The sequence below is a fragment of the Ascaphus truei genome, chromosome 10, assembly GCF_040206685.1.
Source record: "Ascaphus truei isolate aAscTru1 chromosome 10, aAscTru1.hap1, whole genome shotgun sequence".
Taxonomy (NCBI): Eukaryota; Metazoa; Chordata; class Amphibia; order Anura; family Ascaphidae; genus Ascaphus; species Ascaphus truei.
In genome coordinates this window covers 38,652,616-38,674,657 of record NC_134492.1, presented here as the reverse complement: position 1 = coordinate 38,674,657, position 22,042 = coordinate 38,652,616, and the positions used below count along the sequence as shown (strand labels likewise).

Here is a 22,042-nt window from a genome sequence, read left to right as displayed (position 1 = left end):
CACTTTGTCGTAGGCACTTTGTCTATTTTGTGGTACCGCCTCATTGGTTTTATATGTTTTAAGATGTTATAATTGAATACAATAAAGTGAACATTTTTTCAGGGATATTTTGAGTGCTCAATTTTGAGACTTCTTGTTTTTTTTTTCTTGTGTGACACACACACACACACACACACACACACACACAGATTTTCAATTTTTTTATTTCTTAACATGAAATACCTTTCCTGGTATCTCGAGAGCTTCAACCAGTCATGTGGGCTTTATAAGAAGAAATCAACAAGCAATGAATGATTTCTCCTATCCTCCAGATATGCCTGTCTACTTCTAGCAATAGCCTTCCTTGATCTGTGTTAAGCCTGAACACATTTAATTAACCCTATTCCTTCTAACAGACACTTTGTAGCCCAATTTGAGCAATTGACTACTCTTCATTGTGACACTGTATGTGGGTTTTGGGAAAACAAAATACAAGAAGAAGCTGTTAGTTGGCAAATAATCTCTCCATGATATTTAAACCATTGAAAGGCCGGCTACAACCTTAAAAATTAGAATCAAAGAGGAGGCGCATGCACGAAGCCAGAGCGGATGGAGGCTTGAGTTTCTAGATCTGCTCGCGCCGGCATAATAATCATTAAAAAGCGGCATTAAAAGTGACCCCTCACGAAGCAGCTAAGCAAGATCACATAAGGGAATACCCGGTGATGCCGACACGAGGGAAATCCAAACAAAAGGACCCCTCGGTCACCACGTATTTCAACAAAAAAAAACCAGCAGCGGGAGACGGCCCTGGTCCCCTCACGGCAGGGATGGCGACAGAGGCGGAGGTAGCCGGTCCGGCAGTGAGAGCGGATGATAATGAACCGGTCACAAGAAAGGACCTCAGGGAGTTCTGCACGGAGATGAAACAGTTCTTCAACAGAGAGCTGTGGAATCTACGGAGGGACCTAGATGGGCTGGGGGAAAGGACCGGGTCCCTGGAGACCAAGATGGACGCCAACACGAGGGCCCTCCAGCAGATGAACAAGGCAGTAGCCCAGTTGCAGGATAAGATCCGCGACCTCACGGACAAGCAAGAGGACACCGAAAACCGGGACAGACGAAATAATGTCCGTATACGTGGGGTGCCAGAGACGGTGACCGATCCGGAGGAATTTGTTCAGCAGTGGCTGGAACATATACTGCCAGATAAATCCGCCCAGGACTTGCACCTTGACAGGTGCCATAGGGCCCTTCGCTCGAGACCACAGGCAGGAGCCCTCCCACGGGACATAATAGTCCGTTTCTATTTCTACAAAATCAAGGACTCGGTTTGTCGGGTGGCCAGGGAAGCAAGAACCATGGAGTTTGAAGGCGTCAAGCTCCAGATCTTCCAGGATCTGTCCCCGGCCACCCTCCTCAGATGACGCAGCCTGGGACCGGTGACTAAAATCCTGCAGGACAAGAGAGTCAAATATAGATGGCTGTTTCCATTCGCCCTCCTTGTCGTGAGGAACGGGGTAGCCAATACACTGAGGAGGATCGAAGACGGAGACAGCTTCCTCAAGAAGCTGGGACTACATCAGAATCCCCCCAGCCCTGGCTCCTCTCAACCCCCTTACCTGGAATCAGAAGCTGATCCGGTCCCGTCGACGTCCTGGAACAGAGTGGGAACCGGATCGGAGGAAGCCACGTGAGATCACGCGTCCTCCGCAGCTCAGCCGGATTGACTGGGCGCTTAAAGGGACCCGAACCTCTTTTTCCCCCCTCGTGTGAAAATAGCCGACCATAGGTGCTCCTGTTATGTCCCCCCCTGGTGGTCTTCTTCATGAACTGCAGCAACGTTAGGCTGGTCCCCATCTCCTACGACGTGCAGGGAGGCTGCGAGCGGGAAGGCAGACTAAAGGCGTGAAGGAAAGGAAGGCGGAACTACAGACCTGCGCACATCTCGACGTCACAGCTGAGACTCCCCGGCGCTCGGGCACTTCCGCCCCCTGGGGGACTTCCGATCCGGAGGGCACTGGCAGCAGATCGATCGACAACAGGAGCGAAACCGCAGCCTTGAAACTGAGAGAGCGGTGAACGGGACCTTTTGGGGGGGGGTCAGCTCGAGACGTTGACGGTGCGGGGGGGGGCGGGGGGGGAGGGCTAGTTTCGCCGCCTGCCCTGAGCGGGCCCCGGCTGGGGAGGAGGTTGATTCCGGCATTCTGGCACGGGGGTCGGTGGAGTGGGGAATCCCCCGTGGGCGCCCCCCTTCCTCCTCCCGCCCCTCCCCCCCTCTCCTCCCCCCCCTCTCCTCCCCCCCCGTGGGCTTGGCTGTATAGGGCGCTCCTGCACATTTTCACACCACCAGCCCCAGCTCAGATAGATTATTGCAGCGTATATAATTAGTTTGGTCAGTCCTAGCCAGTTTACGCCGACAATAAGCAGGGGGAGACAAGCAACATACCCTGGGCAGGGGGTCTGGCAGTCCACAGGAAGAGAGGAGTCTCATCTTAGGGGTATGGGTAAAATAGCCGGTCAGACGCAGTGGGGTCATGGGGAGGTGATGGGTTTCGGGGACACCACGAGTTCGTGGGGAACGGGTCCAAGTTGGGTTCATGTTTGACTCACGTAGGTTTGCTCAATCCAAATGATTGTAGTTAATATAGAAAGTTAATGCTGAATGTTTTTTCTGTTCTACTCTAGGGTTACGAGAGGGCTACGGCATTCGGCTGGCGGCGTGTTGGGGTGCTCGGGGACACCCTCGTGGAGGTCCCACAACGTTGGACCGCTCCCTGACCGCGATATGGGCCCCCACTCCGCATGATAGCCAGAGAAGGGGCGAGCGAGGATACGTAAGCCCCCAACGCAGACAATAACAAGAGGCACTGGCGATAGGAGTGGGGGGACGTCGGTTGGAGGGGGCCCCCGAGCGCCGGGATGCGTCCGTGGAGCCGAAGCTGATTTAAGCTAAGTTTGTAGTTACGTACAGTTTCATTCAGTAACAATAAAGACTGATATGTTGTGCCGCAACACATTTACAAGGTACATTGCCGGTGCGAGACACCTTTGGTCTTCGCCGGCGCCTCAAGAAGTATCTCATGGAGATAGTCCATGAGAGCCAATTAGCCCTACAGAGGACAGGCCCACAAAGGCTGGAACACCCGGTATATGGGTGCCAGCTGGCTGTCCGTCAAGTAGGTGGCCTAGATTTAGAACACCTCAGAATAACACCAGGCCTAAGCGGTTCCTAGACACCGATCCTACTATATGGCGCTGAATTTTATATCTATTAACGTTAAGGGATTCAATAACCCTACGAAAAGAAAAGTAGCATTCACAGATCTTAAAACAAAACAGGCTGACATCCTCCTAATACAGGAAACCCATTTTAGCCGTAACAGTGCACCCAAATTCTTAGATAAACAATTCACTCAATTCTATTTGGCGTCCGCTGCAGAAAAAAAAAGAGGGGTCGGCGTTCTCTTCCACAACAGGGTACCATTCACTTTAGAAACAATCAGGAAAGATAGTGAAGGCAGATACTTAATAGTGGTGGGTTCGGTACAAGACCAGGCACTAACGATAGCCTCAATGTATGCCCCTGGGGACCAAAGCCAGGAATTCCTTAGCGACTTCTTTCAAAAACTAATTCAGGTTGCCAAAGGACACATAATATTAGCAGGAGACTTCAACCTTACTATGAACCCGAAATTAGACAGATCAGGGATTGCTAGAAACTATCGTAAGAAAGTGATCGACAACCTAAAAGCAGGTCTTAAGCAAGCTCAGTTAGTGGATATTTGGAGGGAACTACACCCCACGGAAAAAAACTATACTTTTTACTCCCACCCCCACAACGCTTACAGCAGAATCGACTACTTCTTCATATCTAGTAGACTGGTTCCCCTGGTCGCCCAGGCGACGATCCATGATATTTCATTATCGGACCACGCGCCTATAGAGCTGAGATGCAACCAAATTCGTCCTGATAGACCCGGTGCAAACTGGAAGCTAAACGAGTCACTCCTTAAGATCCCGGACATATGTGGCTCAGTCGGGAAGGAGATCGATCAATTCTTTGAGACTAATTATGGTTCGTGAGCTCAGACCTCACCCTCAGGGAGGCCCATAAGGCAACCATAAGGGGCACGTTAATTGGCATGGCAGCCCGTAGAAAGAGAGAGCGCAATAAAAAGATAGCAGCCCTCCAAGCCAAATTAAACTCTCTTACATCAAGGCACAAGCTGAAACAGGATCCGAGGGCCCTACTAGAGTTAAAGAACACCAAAATTGAGCTAAATCTACTATTGGTCTCCCAGGCTGATAAATCTCTGAGCTGGTCACGGAGGAAATTCTACGAAAAGGCGAACAGGCCGGATACCATGCTAGCGCGCAAACTAAACACCAGACAGCCCAATTACAACATACAGGCAGTGCGTCTGAAAGACGGCTCCTCCACATCCAACCCGAAAAGCATAGTTGAGGAATTCAAATCATTTTATGAAAATTTATATAATGGGGAGAAAGTGGCACATAATCCCAAAACGGCAAGGGCCATGGAAGATTTTCTAGCAAGGTCCAACCTACAGTAACAGGGCTGAACGCGCAGGACAGGGAGGGGTTGGAGGCTGACTTCACATTGGAAGAACTTACCCAGGTCATCACAGACCTCAAACCCTCAAAGGCTCCAGGGCCAGATGGGTTTTCGGGGCAGTACTATAAGGCGTTCACAAAGAACTTAGCCTCGTGGCTGCTCCGTATGTACAATGCCGTTTTGGCAGGAGCCCCCTTCCCGAAGCAGATGCTCCAGGCATCCATATCAGTAATTTATAGACCAGGGAAAGATCCGCAGGATTGCAAAAGTTATAGACCAATCTCCCTAATCAACACGGATGTTAAAATTTACGCCAAACTTCTGGCCAATAGATTAAGTCATATCCTGCCCAGGCTCATACATCCAGATCAAGTCGGTTTTATAATGGGAAGAGAAGCTGCGGACAACACCCAACGAATCATTGATCTGCTAGAAATAGCCAATAATCAAAAATTAAACGTTATGATGTTGAGTCTGGATGCAGAAAAAGCGTTCGACAGGATTGACAGGCCCTATCTAAAACAGACGCTTGGGGCATTCGGCTTTGGGGAAAGGGTGAGTGGGGCGATAATGTCGCTATACTCGGGCCCCGCTGCCAAGGTCATAGATCAGGTCTTCCCCTCCAATCTATTTCAAATTAAAAGTGGCACACGACAGGGGTGCCCATTATCCCCCCTTCTATTTGCCCTATGTATGGAGCCTCTGGCGGCGCAGATCCGTAACAACCCGGATATTTCAGGGATTACAGTACATTCACAATCCCATAAGGTTGCCCTGTATGCAGACGATATACTGATGTTGATCTCAAAGCCTCTAACCTCCCTGCCGAACCTATTTGACCTGTTAGATAAATTTAATAGAATATCAGGATTCAAAATAAATCAAACCAAATCCGAGGCTTTGAATGTTAGCCTCCCAAAAGAAACTGAAAAACTACTGAGTCTGAACTTTAATTTTAATTGGCAACCGAAACACATTAAATATCTAGGAGTCCACATTACCAAAGATTACAAGGGCATCTATGACGCTAATTATCCCAAGCTAATTAAGACACTGAAAGCAGACATAATAAAATGGATGCCCTATAAGATCTCCTGAATAGGTAGGATACATAGCGTAAAGATGAATCTCCTCCCCCGTATCCTATACATGTTTCAGACTCTACCGGTGCCACTAGACTGAAGGACATACTCTCACTTCAGTCTGATATCTCCGAGTTTGTTTGGGGAGGGAAAAAAACGAGAGTAAATAAGACAATTATCAAAAAAACCACACGGACAGGAGGCCTAGCGGTACCCTGCCTGGTCTCTTATTATAAAGCGGCGCAATTGTGTCAACTCACACAATGGCAGACCAACCCTGCACTGAAAAGGTGGGTGGATCTGGAAAAGAGGGCTTGTGCCCCACTAGAGATAGATAATTTGCTATGGTTACCCAAAACAGCTGTTAAGTGGGCTGAACGACCGCTCTCTTCGGTGGCCAATTCATTGTCGGTCTGGGAGTCCACGGAGCATAAACATGCCTTGACCTCAAGATGCTCCATGATGTCCCCTTTGTGGGGCAACCCTGACTTTGCACCGGGCCTAGCAGCAAATGCCGCAGGGCAGTGGAAAAAATACGGATATCTTAGGCTAAGAGATCTGGAGGGTATACCGAACAGGGTTAAATCATTCTAACAAATCCGATCTGAAAAAAATGTCCCACATTCCGAATTCTTCCATTACCTCCAGGTCAGAGCGTTCTTCGCCAAAAATTCTCCCTTCCCGCCCCTAACCACATTTGAAAAGCACTGCCTGAGGAAAACAGACACACGGGGACTTACATCGCAGATTTATAGAGAAGTGGTCGGTTCTGGGAGCTCACAGCAACGACAAAAACTGGCGTACCAAGTAAGATGGGAAACAGATTTGGGGGAGGAATTGGAGGAGGACGACTGGACAGCTATCTTAGAGGCTACGGCTAAGAGCTCCATATGCACTACTTTGAAGGAGAATGCATATAAAGTACTGATGAGGTGGTACCTCACCCCACTAAAATTATCAAGGTTTGTCACAGGATACTCCCCGCTGTGTCCCAAACAGTGTGGAGAATCGGCGGACCTGTTGCACATGCTGTGGTCTTGCCCTCGGATCTCACACCTGTGGGAAGAAATTAGACATTGGATCCAGAGGATTTTTGACCTCACAATTCCCCCTGATCCGTGACTGTTCCTTTTGAACAGACCATGGAAGGGTCTATCAAAATCAGGCAATAAACTAGTTGCACATTTTGCAACAGCAACGAGGTGCGAGATCGCAGCTATGTGGAAACAACCAGAGATCCCAACTATCCCTAAGATTCGGAATCGATTATGGTACATATGCCAGATGGAAAAGTTGACGAGTCTGGTCAATGACACTGGTAACAAATATCTAAAAGTCTGGACGCCTTGGCTGGACCAAACCGACATCCCGGTGGTTGAGGTAGCCACAATTTGGCAATGATAATCCCAAATGCATTCTCGTTCAAAGAGAGCGGACCGGACTACGAGACCTAGACGAAGGTACGCCTTGCGAACATTGTAGGAGGCCCAAGAGGTCTACAAATAAAATGTGCACAGCTGATTAGTCAGCCACTTCCAGGAAAAAAGCAGAGTAGAGGGCCCGCACACCCCCCCCCTAATCCTCCCTCCCCCCCCATCCCTCCTCCCCATCCTCCCCTCCCGAATTTTAATTTCTTTGTCCCCCCAGGTTTAAACTGCCTAAAAATCCCAGCTGGTATCAGGGATATTATGGTTATATGTGAGCACTAGATGCACCAGTGGGAAAGTCTAACAGCATCGTTAAAGACTGTAATACTGTGAATGTTCATGTTGAATGTATTGCGATGCTATTTATACTGAAAACTTCCAATAAACTTGAAGTTATAAAAAAAACAGGATTGAGATATCCCTATCGACTTCAGACACCTCATGAAGTAATTATCTTTGATCTGTGCAAGAAAGTGAAAGTAACCGAGACACTGAAGTGCATTGACATTCTTTACCAAGTGCTCTCATTTCAGTTTCATATATAAAATGAACATTGGTGATGTCCTCATCTACAAAACAAAAGCAGGAGGGAGTTGAACATGTTCATGCAGTTCGACGAGCTGAAGTTTCACAGAAAAATTCCACATAAGAGAACTGTGGTGCTCCAAACTCCAAGATCCTGACATATTTCATTTTGAAATTCCCTTACCAGAATTCTTGTCCAGGAGAAATAGCCACTGGGGTCCAATACAAAGCCATGATATCATTGTGAGATGACATCTAATTTAGACACCCTGCAGCCATTTTGTAGTGTATGTATTGTATGTCTTTATTTATATAGCGCCAGTAATGTACATAGCGCTTCACAGCAGTAATACACGTGACAATCATATAAATAACAAATAATATAAATAACAGGTCATGGGAATAAGTGCTTCAGACATAAAAGTAAAATTTAGGATGAGTAGTCCCTGCTCCGAAGAGCTTACAATCTAATTGGTAGTTAGGAAGAACGTACAGAGACAGTGGGAGGGCATTTTGGTAAGTGTATCTGCAGGGGGCCAAGCTTGATGTATCATGCGTACAGTATAGTATTAGCCACGGTGCTACTCATATGCTTCTTTAAACAAGTGTGTCTTAAGGTGGGTCTTAAATCGGGTATTGAGGGGAAGGGCATTCCAGAGGTGCGGGGCAGTCAGTGAGAAAGGTTTAAGGCAGGAGAGGGCTTTGGATACAAAAGGGGATAGAGAGAAGACATTCTTGAGAAGAACGCAAGAGTCGGGATGGTGCAGAGCGAGAATGATCGTACTTCCAACAGTAATGTGGAAGGAGGTAGTTGGGCCAGGTTTGGGAGAAAGTATGAGGAGCTTAGTTTTTCGTGCAAGCACTGTCAAAAGTATATATATTTTTAAACTCAGCAATTGGTAGTGTCACAGGTCAACTCCGGAGAATCCCTTGGTTAAAATAAAATGAAAACATTTTTTTTTTTTTAATTTGATTTTGGAGGCGAGGCTGCTGCATGAAGCCGTTATTAATGGGCATACAAAAGTATGCTTTGAACTTGTGTGTTTTGCCTTGTGACCATGCTGCCTATATAATGACATCTTCCCACTATGTCTTAAGAATTTATTTCTGAAGAAGCCAATAGCGTAATGCGTCACCTCCTCTGTGTCTTGAGCAGATAAAGCTTTAAAAAGGGAGAGCGATACCTGCTCAGCCACTAGTAAGGGGAAGAAGGGGGGGGAGGGAGATCAGGGTGCACATGGGGAAATGGTTGGCAACACATAGACATAAAACAGAGCCCAAGCAACACTCCAGATGTGGAGAGTGGGCACTGAGGCAAAGCCCCCTGGTAACATGCACTCGCTGATCGAGAGTGTATAGCTAGAAACATATGATAGAGCAGGGGTGCGCAAACTGGGCGGCACGAGATTATCTGTAAGGGGGAGGGGCGCAGCATTTACAGAGGACCCGCGCTCTTCCCATTTAAATTAAAAGCCGTGGAAGGCACGAGGCCTCTTACCTGCTCTCGGGCAATGCATCACCATGACAACACGGTGTCCGGGATCAAATAGCAATGCGCCATCATATGACGCCGCCTATGCCAGAGAGTCGGTAAGGAATGGGGGAGAGCAGACAGGAGGGAGCAAACAGAAAAGTTTGCGAACCCTGTGATATTGTATACTAATGTGGTCAATGCAAGGTTTGCATAGGACTGGATGTGGTACACTGGTAAGACGTCTCGCGGGGGGGGGGGGGGGGTCTGTTCGGAGTGTTCGGCACACTTGATTAATCTCTTCAGCCGGCCCAGTAAAACATAGTTTAATATCATCCTATAAAAAACAAAATACAATAAAAAACAGTAAAAAAAATGTCACAGGAAGAAAATATGCTGGAATGAGAAAGAGAAATGTGTAAGATACACATACTTATAATACTTCCTCAATGGCATAGTAATAACAAAGAAACTACCGTTTACTTTGTACATGCACATACCCCATAATTGAGGAACACTGTAGATGCAGTAAAATATTTTCCAATATTTCCATTCGATTTACACTATCACATAATTATTTCTTATTCCTTTCACAATTTTTCCCTCAGATCTGTGGCACAGCTATGGGGACACGTTTTGCCCCTAGCTATGCTAATTTGTATATGGGAAGGTGGGAGCAGCAGAAAATTTGGTCTAACAATCCCTTCTCTAATAATATCACATGGCGTGGATACATTGACGACATTCTATGCGTTTGGGAGGGCGATTTACAATCAGTTGATCATTTTTTACTTTATCTCAATGATAATTATGAGAATCTTACATTCACATTTGTTACTGAAACCACCACCATCAATTTTTTTTTAACCTAAAGTTTAACCTAAAGATGAAGGCATCACCAGAGGGACAACTTAGTACCAGGATTTTCGTTAAAGAGGTGGATTCTTACAATTTTCTATTAGCATCCAGTAATCACATGAAAATCTGAATTCACAATATCTCGTAAGGTCAATTTATGAGAATTAAGAGAAATTGAAGCTCAACCGAGTATTTTGAAATCCAATCAAAAGATCTGCTTCATAAATTCCTTCAGAGGGGTATCCGCTAAGTAAGCTCAATGAAGCTTTGCTTAAAGTCCAACACATCGATATGAGTGCTCCATTGATTCCTAAGCCTAATAAGATAAAATCACCCAATAGAGAAAGGAATAGTAAGGTTCAGGTAGCTTTCATAATCAATTTCAATTCTGTTAGCAAGGCAATTGAAGGGATTATCAATATACACTGGACGATTCTATCTAATGATCCAGTTTTGGGTCTATATCTAAGTATCACCCCTAAACCTATTTTCAGGAAAGCCAGGAATTTAAAAACAATTCTAGCACCTAGTGACATAGGCCAAACTTGCAAAATATCTAATAGTACAATATGGCTGCCAAGAAAACCACTAGGTAATTTTAGCTGTGGCAAATGCTTAGCGTGCCAATTTCTACATACTCACCCCAAATCTTTGCAATCAAAGACAACCAATTAGGTTTTTGACATTAAAGACTTTATATCATGCAAGACTACCTTTGTAGTATATCTCCTGGAATGTCTTCGTGGCTTCCAGTATATTAGCCGTACAAAAAGATTTCTAAAAACGCAAATACACGAGCATGTGAGCAATATGAAAATGGGCTATTGTACCATAAAAAATACCACTTCATCCCTTAGATACAAAGGCATCCAAATTGTTTCCCCGCATAGACGAGGGGGCGACAGGTTAAAAAAACATGTCTAAACGAGAGCTTTTGGATTTATAAACGTAATACCCTTGCCCCTAAAGGGTTAAACGAAGATATAGACATCTGGTCTCTGGTCTCTATACTGACAGCTGTCTACTTGTGTTTATTGAGCCTAATGTTAACTATAGCGGAGTGCACACAAAACTGATATACTTTTACTTAACCGTCCAAATCAGCCTGCAGATTGATTATTTCCCCTCTTGCCTCCGATATATGTATCTGAGCTTTGCTGTGTGTCTGCTCTATCTCTTAGATCCCAACTATGTGTGAACTACATTCTGTTAGAGGCATCTCTAATAATCCCTCATCCTACTGTCCTAAATGATATAGATGTATCACTGTCTTAACTTCCTATCCCCCTCAAAGCTAGCATTCTGATGGTGCTGTACTGTAACTACAGCCATCTGCTGCTGTCTACTCACAGTATCAATTTGCTATATACCCACTTACCTTTGTGTCATGGTATTTACAGACCTTTGGCTCGGGTTTTTATACCACGAATTATGCTCATATCTGTTTTCATTGCCTTACTCCCTTTCGGTAGTTTCTTTGATATCACAATGCCATTGACGATTAAAGTATTATAAGTATGTGTATCTTATACATTTCTCTTCTCATTCCAGCATATTTTCTTCCTGTGTGACATATTTGTTTTACTGGGTTTTTATTGTATTCTGTTTTTTATATGATGTTATTAAACTGTGTTAGGCTGCGTCCATAGAAGGACAAGCAGCGCTGAGCCGTGCGGACGCTCCGCGCTGAGCCCATGCATCCTCAATGAGGATGCCTTGAGAGGGGGCTCACGCGAGCGTCCGCAGGCGTGCGGAGGCTTTGGAGTTTTCAGCCGAGCGCCAAGCTGTTTTTCAGCGCACTGTCAGCTGAAAACATCCAATCAGCCTTAAGCAGCATCAACGTCACGGCGCCGTGATGTCGGCGCCGTGACGTTGACGTCAGTGCGTCGCGGGCGATTGGCCCAGCGACGTCACTGCCCCGCCTCCAATCACCTCCCCCCGGCTCCCTTCGCGCACGCTGGCTCGCCTGCAAGTCCGTGGAATCGCGCTGACTTAAGCAGGCGAGCCTCAGCGTTAGCGCGCATCTGCTCTCCTCACCCCTCTATGGCCTGGGCCTTATACTGGGCCGTTTGAAGAGATAAAATCAGCTGTGCCAAACACTTGGATCTCGTATGATTGGTCAGACACCCCTCCCCCTCCCCTGTGCTTGGCCAATCCGTCCCAGACCGGGAGGTTTAAATGTAATAATAATATAATAATATCCTGCGGACTACCCTGAAAAGGACCAGCAATACTGCACCCCACAAAGGATCCAGCACCGATGGTAGTCGATTCCCTGTGTGGTAAACCCATGCCTATGTTACATGAAATGCGCTAAAGAACTGCTTTGATGTACGCATAATACTTACCTTCTACCCACCATTGTGTTTATTACAAACTTTATTTCACTATGAGAGTTGTGTGCTGTTTTTTCTCCACTTTCGCCCACTACCTTTGAGTTGACGAGCCATGTCTTGTGAACAGCTGCAGACTCATTGTATATACACACACTGAAGGTCCATTTATTTGTTTCCTGTACTGCCAATACATGCAGATCGACCTCGTGTCCCAATATTAACCCAGTGCGCTGACTAAGGTAACATCAGCAGGTGAAATTGTGCATGTAGTGTCAGGGTAACTTGTAATTAATGCTCTTGAGGGGTACAAAAAAAAAAACGGTCGCAGAGGCTGGTATAACAGCTCATATGGAAGGTGAAAATAACCTGAGCGACAAAGCAGGGGTGCAATCTGGGCAAAAGCCTAAGTCACCAAGGTAGTAGACTGTAGATAGCATACGTGTTTAGCACAGATAGTCGCAACTGTCTTAGCCCTATGTGTTAGGATAACATGGGTCGTTCGGGTAGGAGGGGGAAGGAGGTATCCCTAATAGCTCTCCATGGTGCCTGAGAATGAATGGATAAGCGACAGTGATAAGTGGACCCTGAACTATCATAGTGTTCGAATGCGGGTCCGTGGTAGCGAGCAATCGTGCTGACAGGCATTGTGTTAGTGTCCTGGTATGGACCTAGTGTGCTGACGATAGTGATGTTAGCAGACATCCCCCGGTACGGTACATATACATATATATATATATATATATATACACATATATATGTGTGTATATATACATACCCATACACACATTATGTTATCACTTTTAATTCCTATAGCCTCCAATGGGTTTTGTAAGTAGTATTACACATTTGTCTTTTATGATCCTAATGTACTGCTCAGAGTGATTCTTTTCCCAATACTCTTTATAACCAATGCCTTTATGCATTTTTACTTGGTCAAATACTGTTTGACCAGAGGAAGAGAGCATTGCTCTTTTAAGGTTCATCTTTAAAATATACTGTTAGTTCAAATAAAAAATAGTATCATGTACTATTGAAGTACTACATGCTAGACACAACCTCAGCTTTCTGAAACGGAAAAATGTTGCAAAGAACCTTAACTACTGGGGATACCATTCCAACGCCTTCCTAAGTACATAATACTGTACTATACTGTACATTATATTCATAATTTTGAACGTTGTGACATAAATGACATTATGCTACAAGAATAGTGCCAATGCATAGAAAGCTTGGACTCGGAATTCTCCAGGTTTTAACACACTCTTCCTGAAAAAGAGTATGGTTGTTGCTACACAACACACAGTGGTAACTGAAGCAGAAATGACACTAGTTTTCTCTTGTCAATGCTCCCAGGGACCAATGTGTTGTTATGTTACTTGTTATGTCTGCCTTCTTTCTCAAAAATCATCGCTGTGTGCCTGCTGCCTGCAACAGAGTTGTTTGTTTGTTATCTAAACGTAACAGTAAGAGGCAGAGAAACAGATGACTGTCACAATTCATTGCTTAGCAGAGATAATTTCAGTGAGATTGATATGCTTTTTGTCACCTGCACTTTGCTAAACGCAAGGACACAAACGTATGTGTACACATTATATTAAAAAATCAATTATAGCCATATGTATAAAACCTCTGTAGAAGACAGCATCATGATAGGTTGTTACATACCTTTCTTTACCTACAGTATATTAAAATTATCCATACCTTACGTCGGAAAAAGATGCTTTGCAAATATTATACCTAACAACTAATGTACTGTATGCTAAATAAAGAAATGTGCTTATATGCCTGTTTATTTATTATATGACCGTGTTCAAAGCGCTGTGACTAGAATTTATAGTTTCAACGAGTCTCTGTCCCACCCCAAAGAGCTAACACTAGTGCAGGGCTCTTCAACGTGTTCTCTAAGGGGGGCAGATCATAAAACATTTAGGGGTAGGAAGGTCGCAAGCTTATTGTACTTTATATACATTTAAATACCTACAAATTATATTTCAATATTTTGCGGCAATTTATAACATCACTACATATATATTTACATTACTTTAACTTACTGTACAAGTCAGTTTCAGTGTGAAACAATGCACACAGCTACCTACAATATGCAACATGTATAAAATAAGCAGGGGCACAGAGTCCAAAGGCCATATCAAGGCCATTCATGGGTCGCCACTTGAGGAGGCCTGATTTAGTGTTTGGCACCAAAGGCTTAAGAAAGAAACATAACCTGCCAATGTAATAAGAAGCTTGTATTGGGATTTGAACAGAACACTCAGAACAGACAAGCCATCTTCTTTTGTCTTTTCCCTTTTTCCTACCACACATGAAAGGGCATACACACCATGACAGATGATAATTGTGGGAACACACTTTTTTTTTTGTATTATATGCATTGCCCACAATCTTTTATTTGTGCTGAATTCACACTGTGTGATGTTTAAAGGCTGAAAAAAGTTACTTATGCAGGAAAACGTTGGAGATCTTTTTCAATGTGTGCTATAATGAACAAATACAACAGAAGTGTTTCACATTTTCACAGATTATGATTAGTGATGTACCGAGTACCCGGAATTGCCCGGTACCCGGCGGATTTTCAGCTACCCGGATATTACCCGTACCCGGCAACTGAGAAATTGGCTCGGCGCCGGGTAATGTCAGGGTAGCTGAAAATTACATCATTACTTACCTGCTGTCAGCGAAGGAAGGCAAGGAAAACCCGTGGCGACATCTAGGCAGGTCAGCAGAGGTCCTGCGGCGGTGGCAGCATCAGCAGTCTGTGTTCAGCCCGCGCGGGAGCTGCAGGACTCCATAGTAGTGTGAGCTGGGTACCATGTGAGTGGAGCAAGAGCAGAAGCGTTCCTATTGGACAGCCTGCTGCTCCGGTCACATGGTTCCGCAGCTCACACTACTATGGAGTCCTGCAGCCCCCACGCGGGCTGAACACAGACTGCTGATGCTGCCACCGCCACAGGACCTCTGCTGACCTGCCTAGATGTCGCCGCGGGCTTCCTCCACCCCCAGGTAAGTGTCAACCGGGTAGCCAGGTACAAGGCACCAAATCCTCCGGGTACCCGTTACCCGGTTTTTAAATAATGTAGGTCCCGGTCCAACACTAATTATGATGGTATTAACATAACATGACTGGCCAAAGTCAGAAATTAAACTAATTATCGTAATAACCCAAACTTCTGTAATATATCCTTACTTTTGCGATGAGTATCTTGTACCTGTCCAACATATCCTGGTTCTCATGGCAGCCTGCAAGTAGCTGCCACACCTCTGCCCTCAATGCCTCTGGTACCCCCCTCTTCACCAATGATGACAGCCCTTTGGGCCGCACGTTCAGATTGCTGTGCCTACATGGGGAAGAAGTGCAAGAGCTGAGGAGAAACAATAATGTACGCCAATGTTTGTTACATTAATAACACTTTCAAACTCTAGTGCAGCTGCCACCAGAGTAAAAAGTCTTGTGGCTTTCATCAATGATCAATGGTCTATTTCAGATGTTTTCAAACGTTTTCACATTGCGGTGCACTTGAAGTGTTAATACATATTTGAAGGACCACCATACTTACACCTAGCATAGTTTATCAATATATTTTTGTATAGATGTATACAGAGGCAGAACTAGGGGGAGACGTGGGGCAGCAGACCCAGCCGCAACAGTGTAAGAGCGCCTGGCGGGCAGAGGTGAGCAGCGTAGGAGAGAGAATGATGGCAGTGGCAGAGGCTAGCGTGCGTGCGTAGGAGAGCGCGAGAAGAGGGCGTGCATGTGGAGGAGAGCAACAGAGAAGAAAATGTGAGCGGGGTGGGGCCGAGTCCGCCCCAGCGGTGCGACCTAGAAATCAGTCACAACTTCTGGGTGTCTGCCGCCAGAACGGAACCTCCTCCCATCCACAGGTAGGGACTGGGGGGGAGGGGGAAGTGAGGGTCTTGGGGATTGTGGGTAGGAGAGACTTGCGGAGAGTGGGAATGAGACTTGGGTAGAGGGGGTAGGGAGTGAGACTTGGGGGGGAAAGAGGGTGAGACAGACATGGAGGGGGGAGCAACAGAGATATGGAGGGGGAGCAAAAGACTTGAGGATGGGGGTAGGGGGAGACTTGGGGAGCAGGGAAATGAGAGATACTTGGAGAGGTGGAAGTGAGAGAGACTTGGGGAGGGGAGAGGGTGAGTGAGAGACTTGGGAGAGGGGGGGAATTAGACTTGGGAAGGGAGAAGGACAAAGAATGGGGGGGGGGGGTTGGAAGAGAGCCAGTTGTATCACCAAGCACTGTAAGTAGCCATATGAAGTAGTAGGAGGAGTTATCTGGCGACCGTGTCATGATCAACCATTACCAGTTTCAGTTTGCCTTCACTATATATTAAGGGCTATTTAAACCACCATGTCTGTGCTGTTGTAAAACTGGTCTTATTATATTTCATAAGATACTCTATTCGATAAATATGCCCTTTTATCAGTAAGGCGCCAATAGATACTATAAAGAATGCAGCTCATTCCAACTTTAAACAGCTTTCAGATAGGGTTTGTGACATCATTCCTAATGACAAATTGTGTTCACACAGCATTTTCTGACGCACTCTAAAGCGAAGAATTTCTTACAGATCCAATTTATAAATAATTCTTCAAAAGTGGGTCCTAAAATATAATTTACAATTAAAGCCAAGGATGCTTTAGACGGCAAAACATAGCTAAAAGTGCATCTTCCCAAAGCCGTTTTACACTGTAGATGTGCAGAAATCTCTAAATAAACCCAAAAGCTATTCTGCGTACTTATATACCTGGGCAACACCAGAACATCTTCTAATAGTTTTATAAATCATATTGACATTTCATTTTCCAACTGGCAGACTAAACTGAAAGCTTGCATCTAAAAACAAAAAACAGAAAAAAGGTGACCATCTGCACTTAAGGAGGAGTTGGTCCTCTCATAAGAAATGATTTGTTCACATTACAATTTAATTTGATGTTGCATTTTCCCTGTCAAGGCTAATATGAAAAATCAGTTAGATAAAATAATAATATAAGTAGCAAAGCTGTCCAGTATTATGAGACAACTTGTATTTATTCTGTACTAAAGTACATACAGTATGTAAAAGATAAATATAGAACACTTTATCAAAATACTATATGCCGTGGGCGGACATGTGACGCTGAACAACATAACCGTGTTCTCAGAGAGCTCCAGGCACCTGAGGCAGATCCACGGCGTTGAGGTCTATTAAAGCAAAAATCCACTTCTAAAAAGCTCTACACACTGAACCAGAACTCCAGAGGAATCTAGCCATGCCCCTGAAATTCAAGAAAGCCCCACACAGGGACCTCTCTGACATTTTTTAGGAGACGTCAGGGTCCCACTCATGATTAAGAAGATGGTGGTTCTTCACATGCTACCTCTGAATAAGAGATGGAGGAACCCCGCGCCCCCAGATGTAGCACCAAACATCTGATGACCTGTATACAAACCTCAAGACTGACTTCTAGGCTGAATTTCAACGATACCTGATGGAAGTCAGGGTTGAGGTAAAAGAATTGGGAGGCAGAACAAATGAGGTTGAAAAAAAATGGCCAACCTCGCACAAGCACACACCATGCTTAGCATGGATATGGCCGAGGTGAAATCCCAGATCCAGGAAATCTTTGATAAAGAGGAGGACCAGGAGAACAGGGCATAGAGGAATATGAGAATCAGACATATTCCATAATCAGTAACGGATATCCAGGAATACCTGCGCGGCCTATTCCAATCTCTTTGTCCAGCCACACCAGCCGAGCAGATCCTCCTGGACCAGGCTCACAGAGCCCTACGGCCTAAAGCTCACACCCTGCGACATTGTGGTGCGGTTCCATTATTACTGAACAAAGGAAGCTGTGGGAACAGCTGCCAGAAATTGAGACATAATTGAATTTGAGGGTTCCATACTCCCAACTATATCTGGACATCTAACTGGCTACTCTACGCAGATATCGGTGAGCCACCCGGTGGACGCCAGACGGTTCTTGGAGAGGCTGGCTATAACACCCCTTTCCCCCCCATCGCAAGCTCCCGCTTCAACTCCCGAGGCGAGCAGAAATACGGGGGTCAGTACATCCCGGGCCAAGACAGCTTCAACTGATCGGCCCACAGAAACATCACAACAGCCCGAGGCATTAGAAGAGAAACCTCCTCCTCCAGATTGAGCCTAGGAGTCAGGTTATACAGTATGGTCCAAAGTGATGGACTGTTTGCCCCATGTTTTCTATGGTATAGGTGCTGAGCCCTACTAAGAGACTTCACCTCTATGGGTTACCATGTTACAAATTAATCACACTATTGTTCAGACATTTAAAATGCTTATTGGGTAATGCATCTGGGATGAGATCTGTGAGACGGTTTCCAAAAGTTCTATAAGCACTCTAACAAAAGAAACGCTTATAAACTCCTTTATACACTGATGCGTCTGCACGCGATGGACCGATCCTCTTCTCACAGATGCTTTAGAGGGTGTCGACTAAATGGAACCTGTCCCATGTATTGTGGTCCTGTTCGAGTATAAAACTCTATAAAATTCCCACTGACATTACTTGAGCATAAAAGAATCTAAACAATCCATATAATAGCAACTACATGCTGTTGCATAGCCGCCCACTGGTTAAAACCAGAAGTTCCCTCTCTAGAGATGGCAAAACAGCCAAAGGTATGGTATCCCTGTGTGGGTTACATCAGTGACACTAACTTCGGTGGCCCGGAGACTCTCCTTTAGTGTAGGAGGTCTGCCTCCAGAGTCTGGACATTTCGCTACAACCAAAGATCCTGCAGCTTTCTCATCCCCTTAAGGCAGGGGGGCGCAAACTTTTTTCCCTGCGCCCCCCTGCCGGCTGTCCCCTCACTCCCGCGCCCCCCCCCCAACCCCAACTTACCCTCGCTCCGGCGTAATGACGTCACGTTGCCATAGCAACGTGACGTCATATGACCTCGCAGCGTCATTTTGACGCCGCGTTGCCATGGCGACGCCGGGAGGAAGCCGCCGGAGCCACAGGTAAGTATGGTTTACAGAGGCCCTGCAGCTCCCCCGGCACTTAATTTAAGTGCCTTCGGGAAGCGCGCGGGGCCTCTGTAAACCCCGCGCCCCCCGTCGGCAGTCTCGCGCCCCCCCTGGGGGTCGCGCCCCACAGTTTGCGCACCGCTGCCTTAAGGGAATATTATACTTCATACAAAATATAACTCTAGGTCCAAGCCAACCCGTCCCACCAATTGAGTTCTAGTTTGAACTCCACCTCCCCCCGCAGATATTATTTTGGGAAAATAATTGACGGCAATGGGACTGCCATGATGGCAATCCACCACGTTTGTAACAATCCCCCTCTGTGTATTTTTGTATGGTCCACCTTTTCTTTCTTATGTGTCCCCTTGATATTGTGCAAAAAATAAACTATTTGAAAAAAAATAAGAAAAAATACTATATGTCGTTATTAAATATGTGATTGCTTTTTTTCTCTACTAATCTGCATATTTTTGATCCCTGGTTTATGAACACATTAAAGAGTATATTATAAAAGTTATTAAAACATGCAATACAATTTGCAGTCAAGAATTAAACGGTGTACTAAGGGAAATATTTTTAGTTTTGAGAGACAATTGGGCGTGGGCCTTTCCTTGAATTTACAGCCAATACTGTATCTCGCCCCTGGTACAGAACAAGGATTTCTTTCTTATAGATTTATGTAGTTATATGTAATGTAGATTTACATTGTAGAGGAATTGCAACTGTATAAAAGTGCAGTGAAAACAGCGAATAAAGAAAACAAGTCAGTAATTATGTCTAATGTTGGGGCACTTCCTAAGAAAGGTACAATTGACAGTAATATTGTGGTAATATATGTCAATATTTTAACAAAGTTCAAGTCATAAATATATATTACTCCACGTCCAACAAGATATAAATTGTTTGGAGTTCAACTTTTTGTCGAATATATGGTGAGTAAGGTACTAGATATACAGAAGTAGTAGACAGAATTGCACCCATTAACGGAATGCGTTGCTTAAATGTAGTGCTATTGAAAACAATGGTTAAGGAGATAATCTACATCTTATTGAACTCATTATATAGTGCGTTAACGGGGGGTAATATAGTCTGCTATATCTATTCTCACCAACATGGTATTTTGGTTTTGCCTGAAGTGGGTCTGTTTTGTTTTTGTATTATAGAGAACATGTGAATTAAACATTTTTATAAAATCATGTTATACCACCCTATAACCCAAGTATGTACAGATGCAGCGGCGGTTATCCGGCCATTTAGTGGGTTGAATCACGCACTATAATGCGTGGTGGTCCGAGATGGTCCTCTGCAGACTAAATGGCCCATCGGCTTAACACAGCAGGTGTCCCTGCTGTGTTAATCCTACAGGGTCTACCTGTCTGTAAGAGACGCGCAGTAAGAGAGAGGCTGAATCAGTCACTCCACCTGCGCGCCTCTAACAGGCGATTGCGGGGGTTTTATTTAAATTTTAACACTCCAGTATTGTAGCAGGGGGTCTTTGGAGCTGAACTGCATTGATTTCAGGTCCGGGGATCCCCTACTTCCCAAGATACAGGCCCTGCTATGGGGTGCCAGTATCCCCACCATGTTACAATCCTGTGGGTCACGTGACTGAGATTTTAACATTGCAGGAGATACCTATACCCCATAACGGGGCCTGTATCTCGGGAAGTAGGGGGTCCCCGAGGCTGAAATCAACTTTGTTCAGCTCAGAAGACCCACTGATCCTGCACACTAGTATCAACCCCCTCCTCCCCCCCCCCCCCCAAAAAAAAAATCATTACCTTAGCGGATAGCTGCTAAGGTAATGAAGCTGCTTACATTTTATTTTTATTCAGTGTGCGTGAGCAGGGGGTCTCCTGAGCTGAACAAAGCTCATTTCAGCCTCGGGGACCCCTTGCTTCCCGAGATACAGGACCCGGTATGGGGTGCTGGTATCTCCGCAATGTTAAAGGCCTCCGGTCACGTGACGCAGAGAATTTTAACATGGCGGGGATACCGGCACACCATAATGGGGCCTGTATCTTGGGAAGCATGGGTCCCCACGGCTGAAATCAATGCGGTTCAGCTCCGAAGACCCCCTGCTACAATACTGTAGTGTTTAAAATGAAATAAAAAAACCTGATCGCCTGTTAGAGGCGCGCAGGTAGAGTGACTGATTCAGCCTCTCTCTTACTGCGCGTCTCTTACAGACCGGTAGACCCCGGTAGGATTAACACAGCAGTGATACCTGCTGTGTTTATCTGAAGGCCCATTAGTCTGTCGCTGCAAATGTTGAAAGGATTTCGGGGAGATCTCGAAAACCAATTCGAGAAATGGTCAGATAATGGCCGCTGCATCTGTATGTATGTATGTATACATATATAGAAAAAAAAGAAAAACCGCCGATCCTAGTGTGATAACGTTTAAAAAGATTTAATACACATTGGACATTTATAATTTGAAACTCACAAACATCCGTTTAAATTGCGCGATGTATGAAAAAAATCCCACGCCCCCACATGCTCCTCTGGGATGCTGCTCCGCTCAAGCCACTCTGGAATATCCTTCCCTCTGCATGGTGTCGCCTTGTAGAGTGTCCTCCGGCAACACACAGCTACGATCACAAGATCCTGTGTAGAAGGGTTACTGGTAATTTCGGCGGACAGCAGCAATTCACTCTGGCGTTTGTCAGCTTACAAGCAACTGCTCACTTCAACTACTCACAACGAACACGTGACCCTACGCGTTTCATCAGTCCAACGCTGATTTCATCAGGGGATAGACTT

At 45.4% G+C, this 22,042-nt stretch overlaps 1 protein-coding gene across 8 annotated transcripts in view; it reads right to left on the bottom strand.

Annotated features, from left to right (window-relative positions):
• The window catches only part of RABGAP1L (RAB GTPase activating protein 1 like), a 318,905-nt gene that overhangs the window by 181,758 nt on the left and 115,105 nt on the right, over positions 1 to 22,042 (bottom strand). For all 8 annotated transcript variants that reach the window (XM_075616671.1, XM_075616673.1, XM_075616670.1 and 5 more), the window contains exon 13: positions 15,460 to 15,610. In XM_075616671.1, the coding sequence (XP_075472786.1) occupies positions 15,460 to 15,610 (151 nt within the window). The remainder of the gene's footprint in view (positions 1 to 15,459; positions 15,611 to 22,042) is intronic.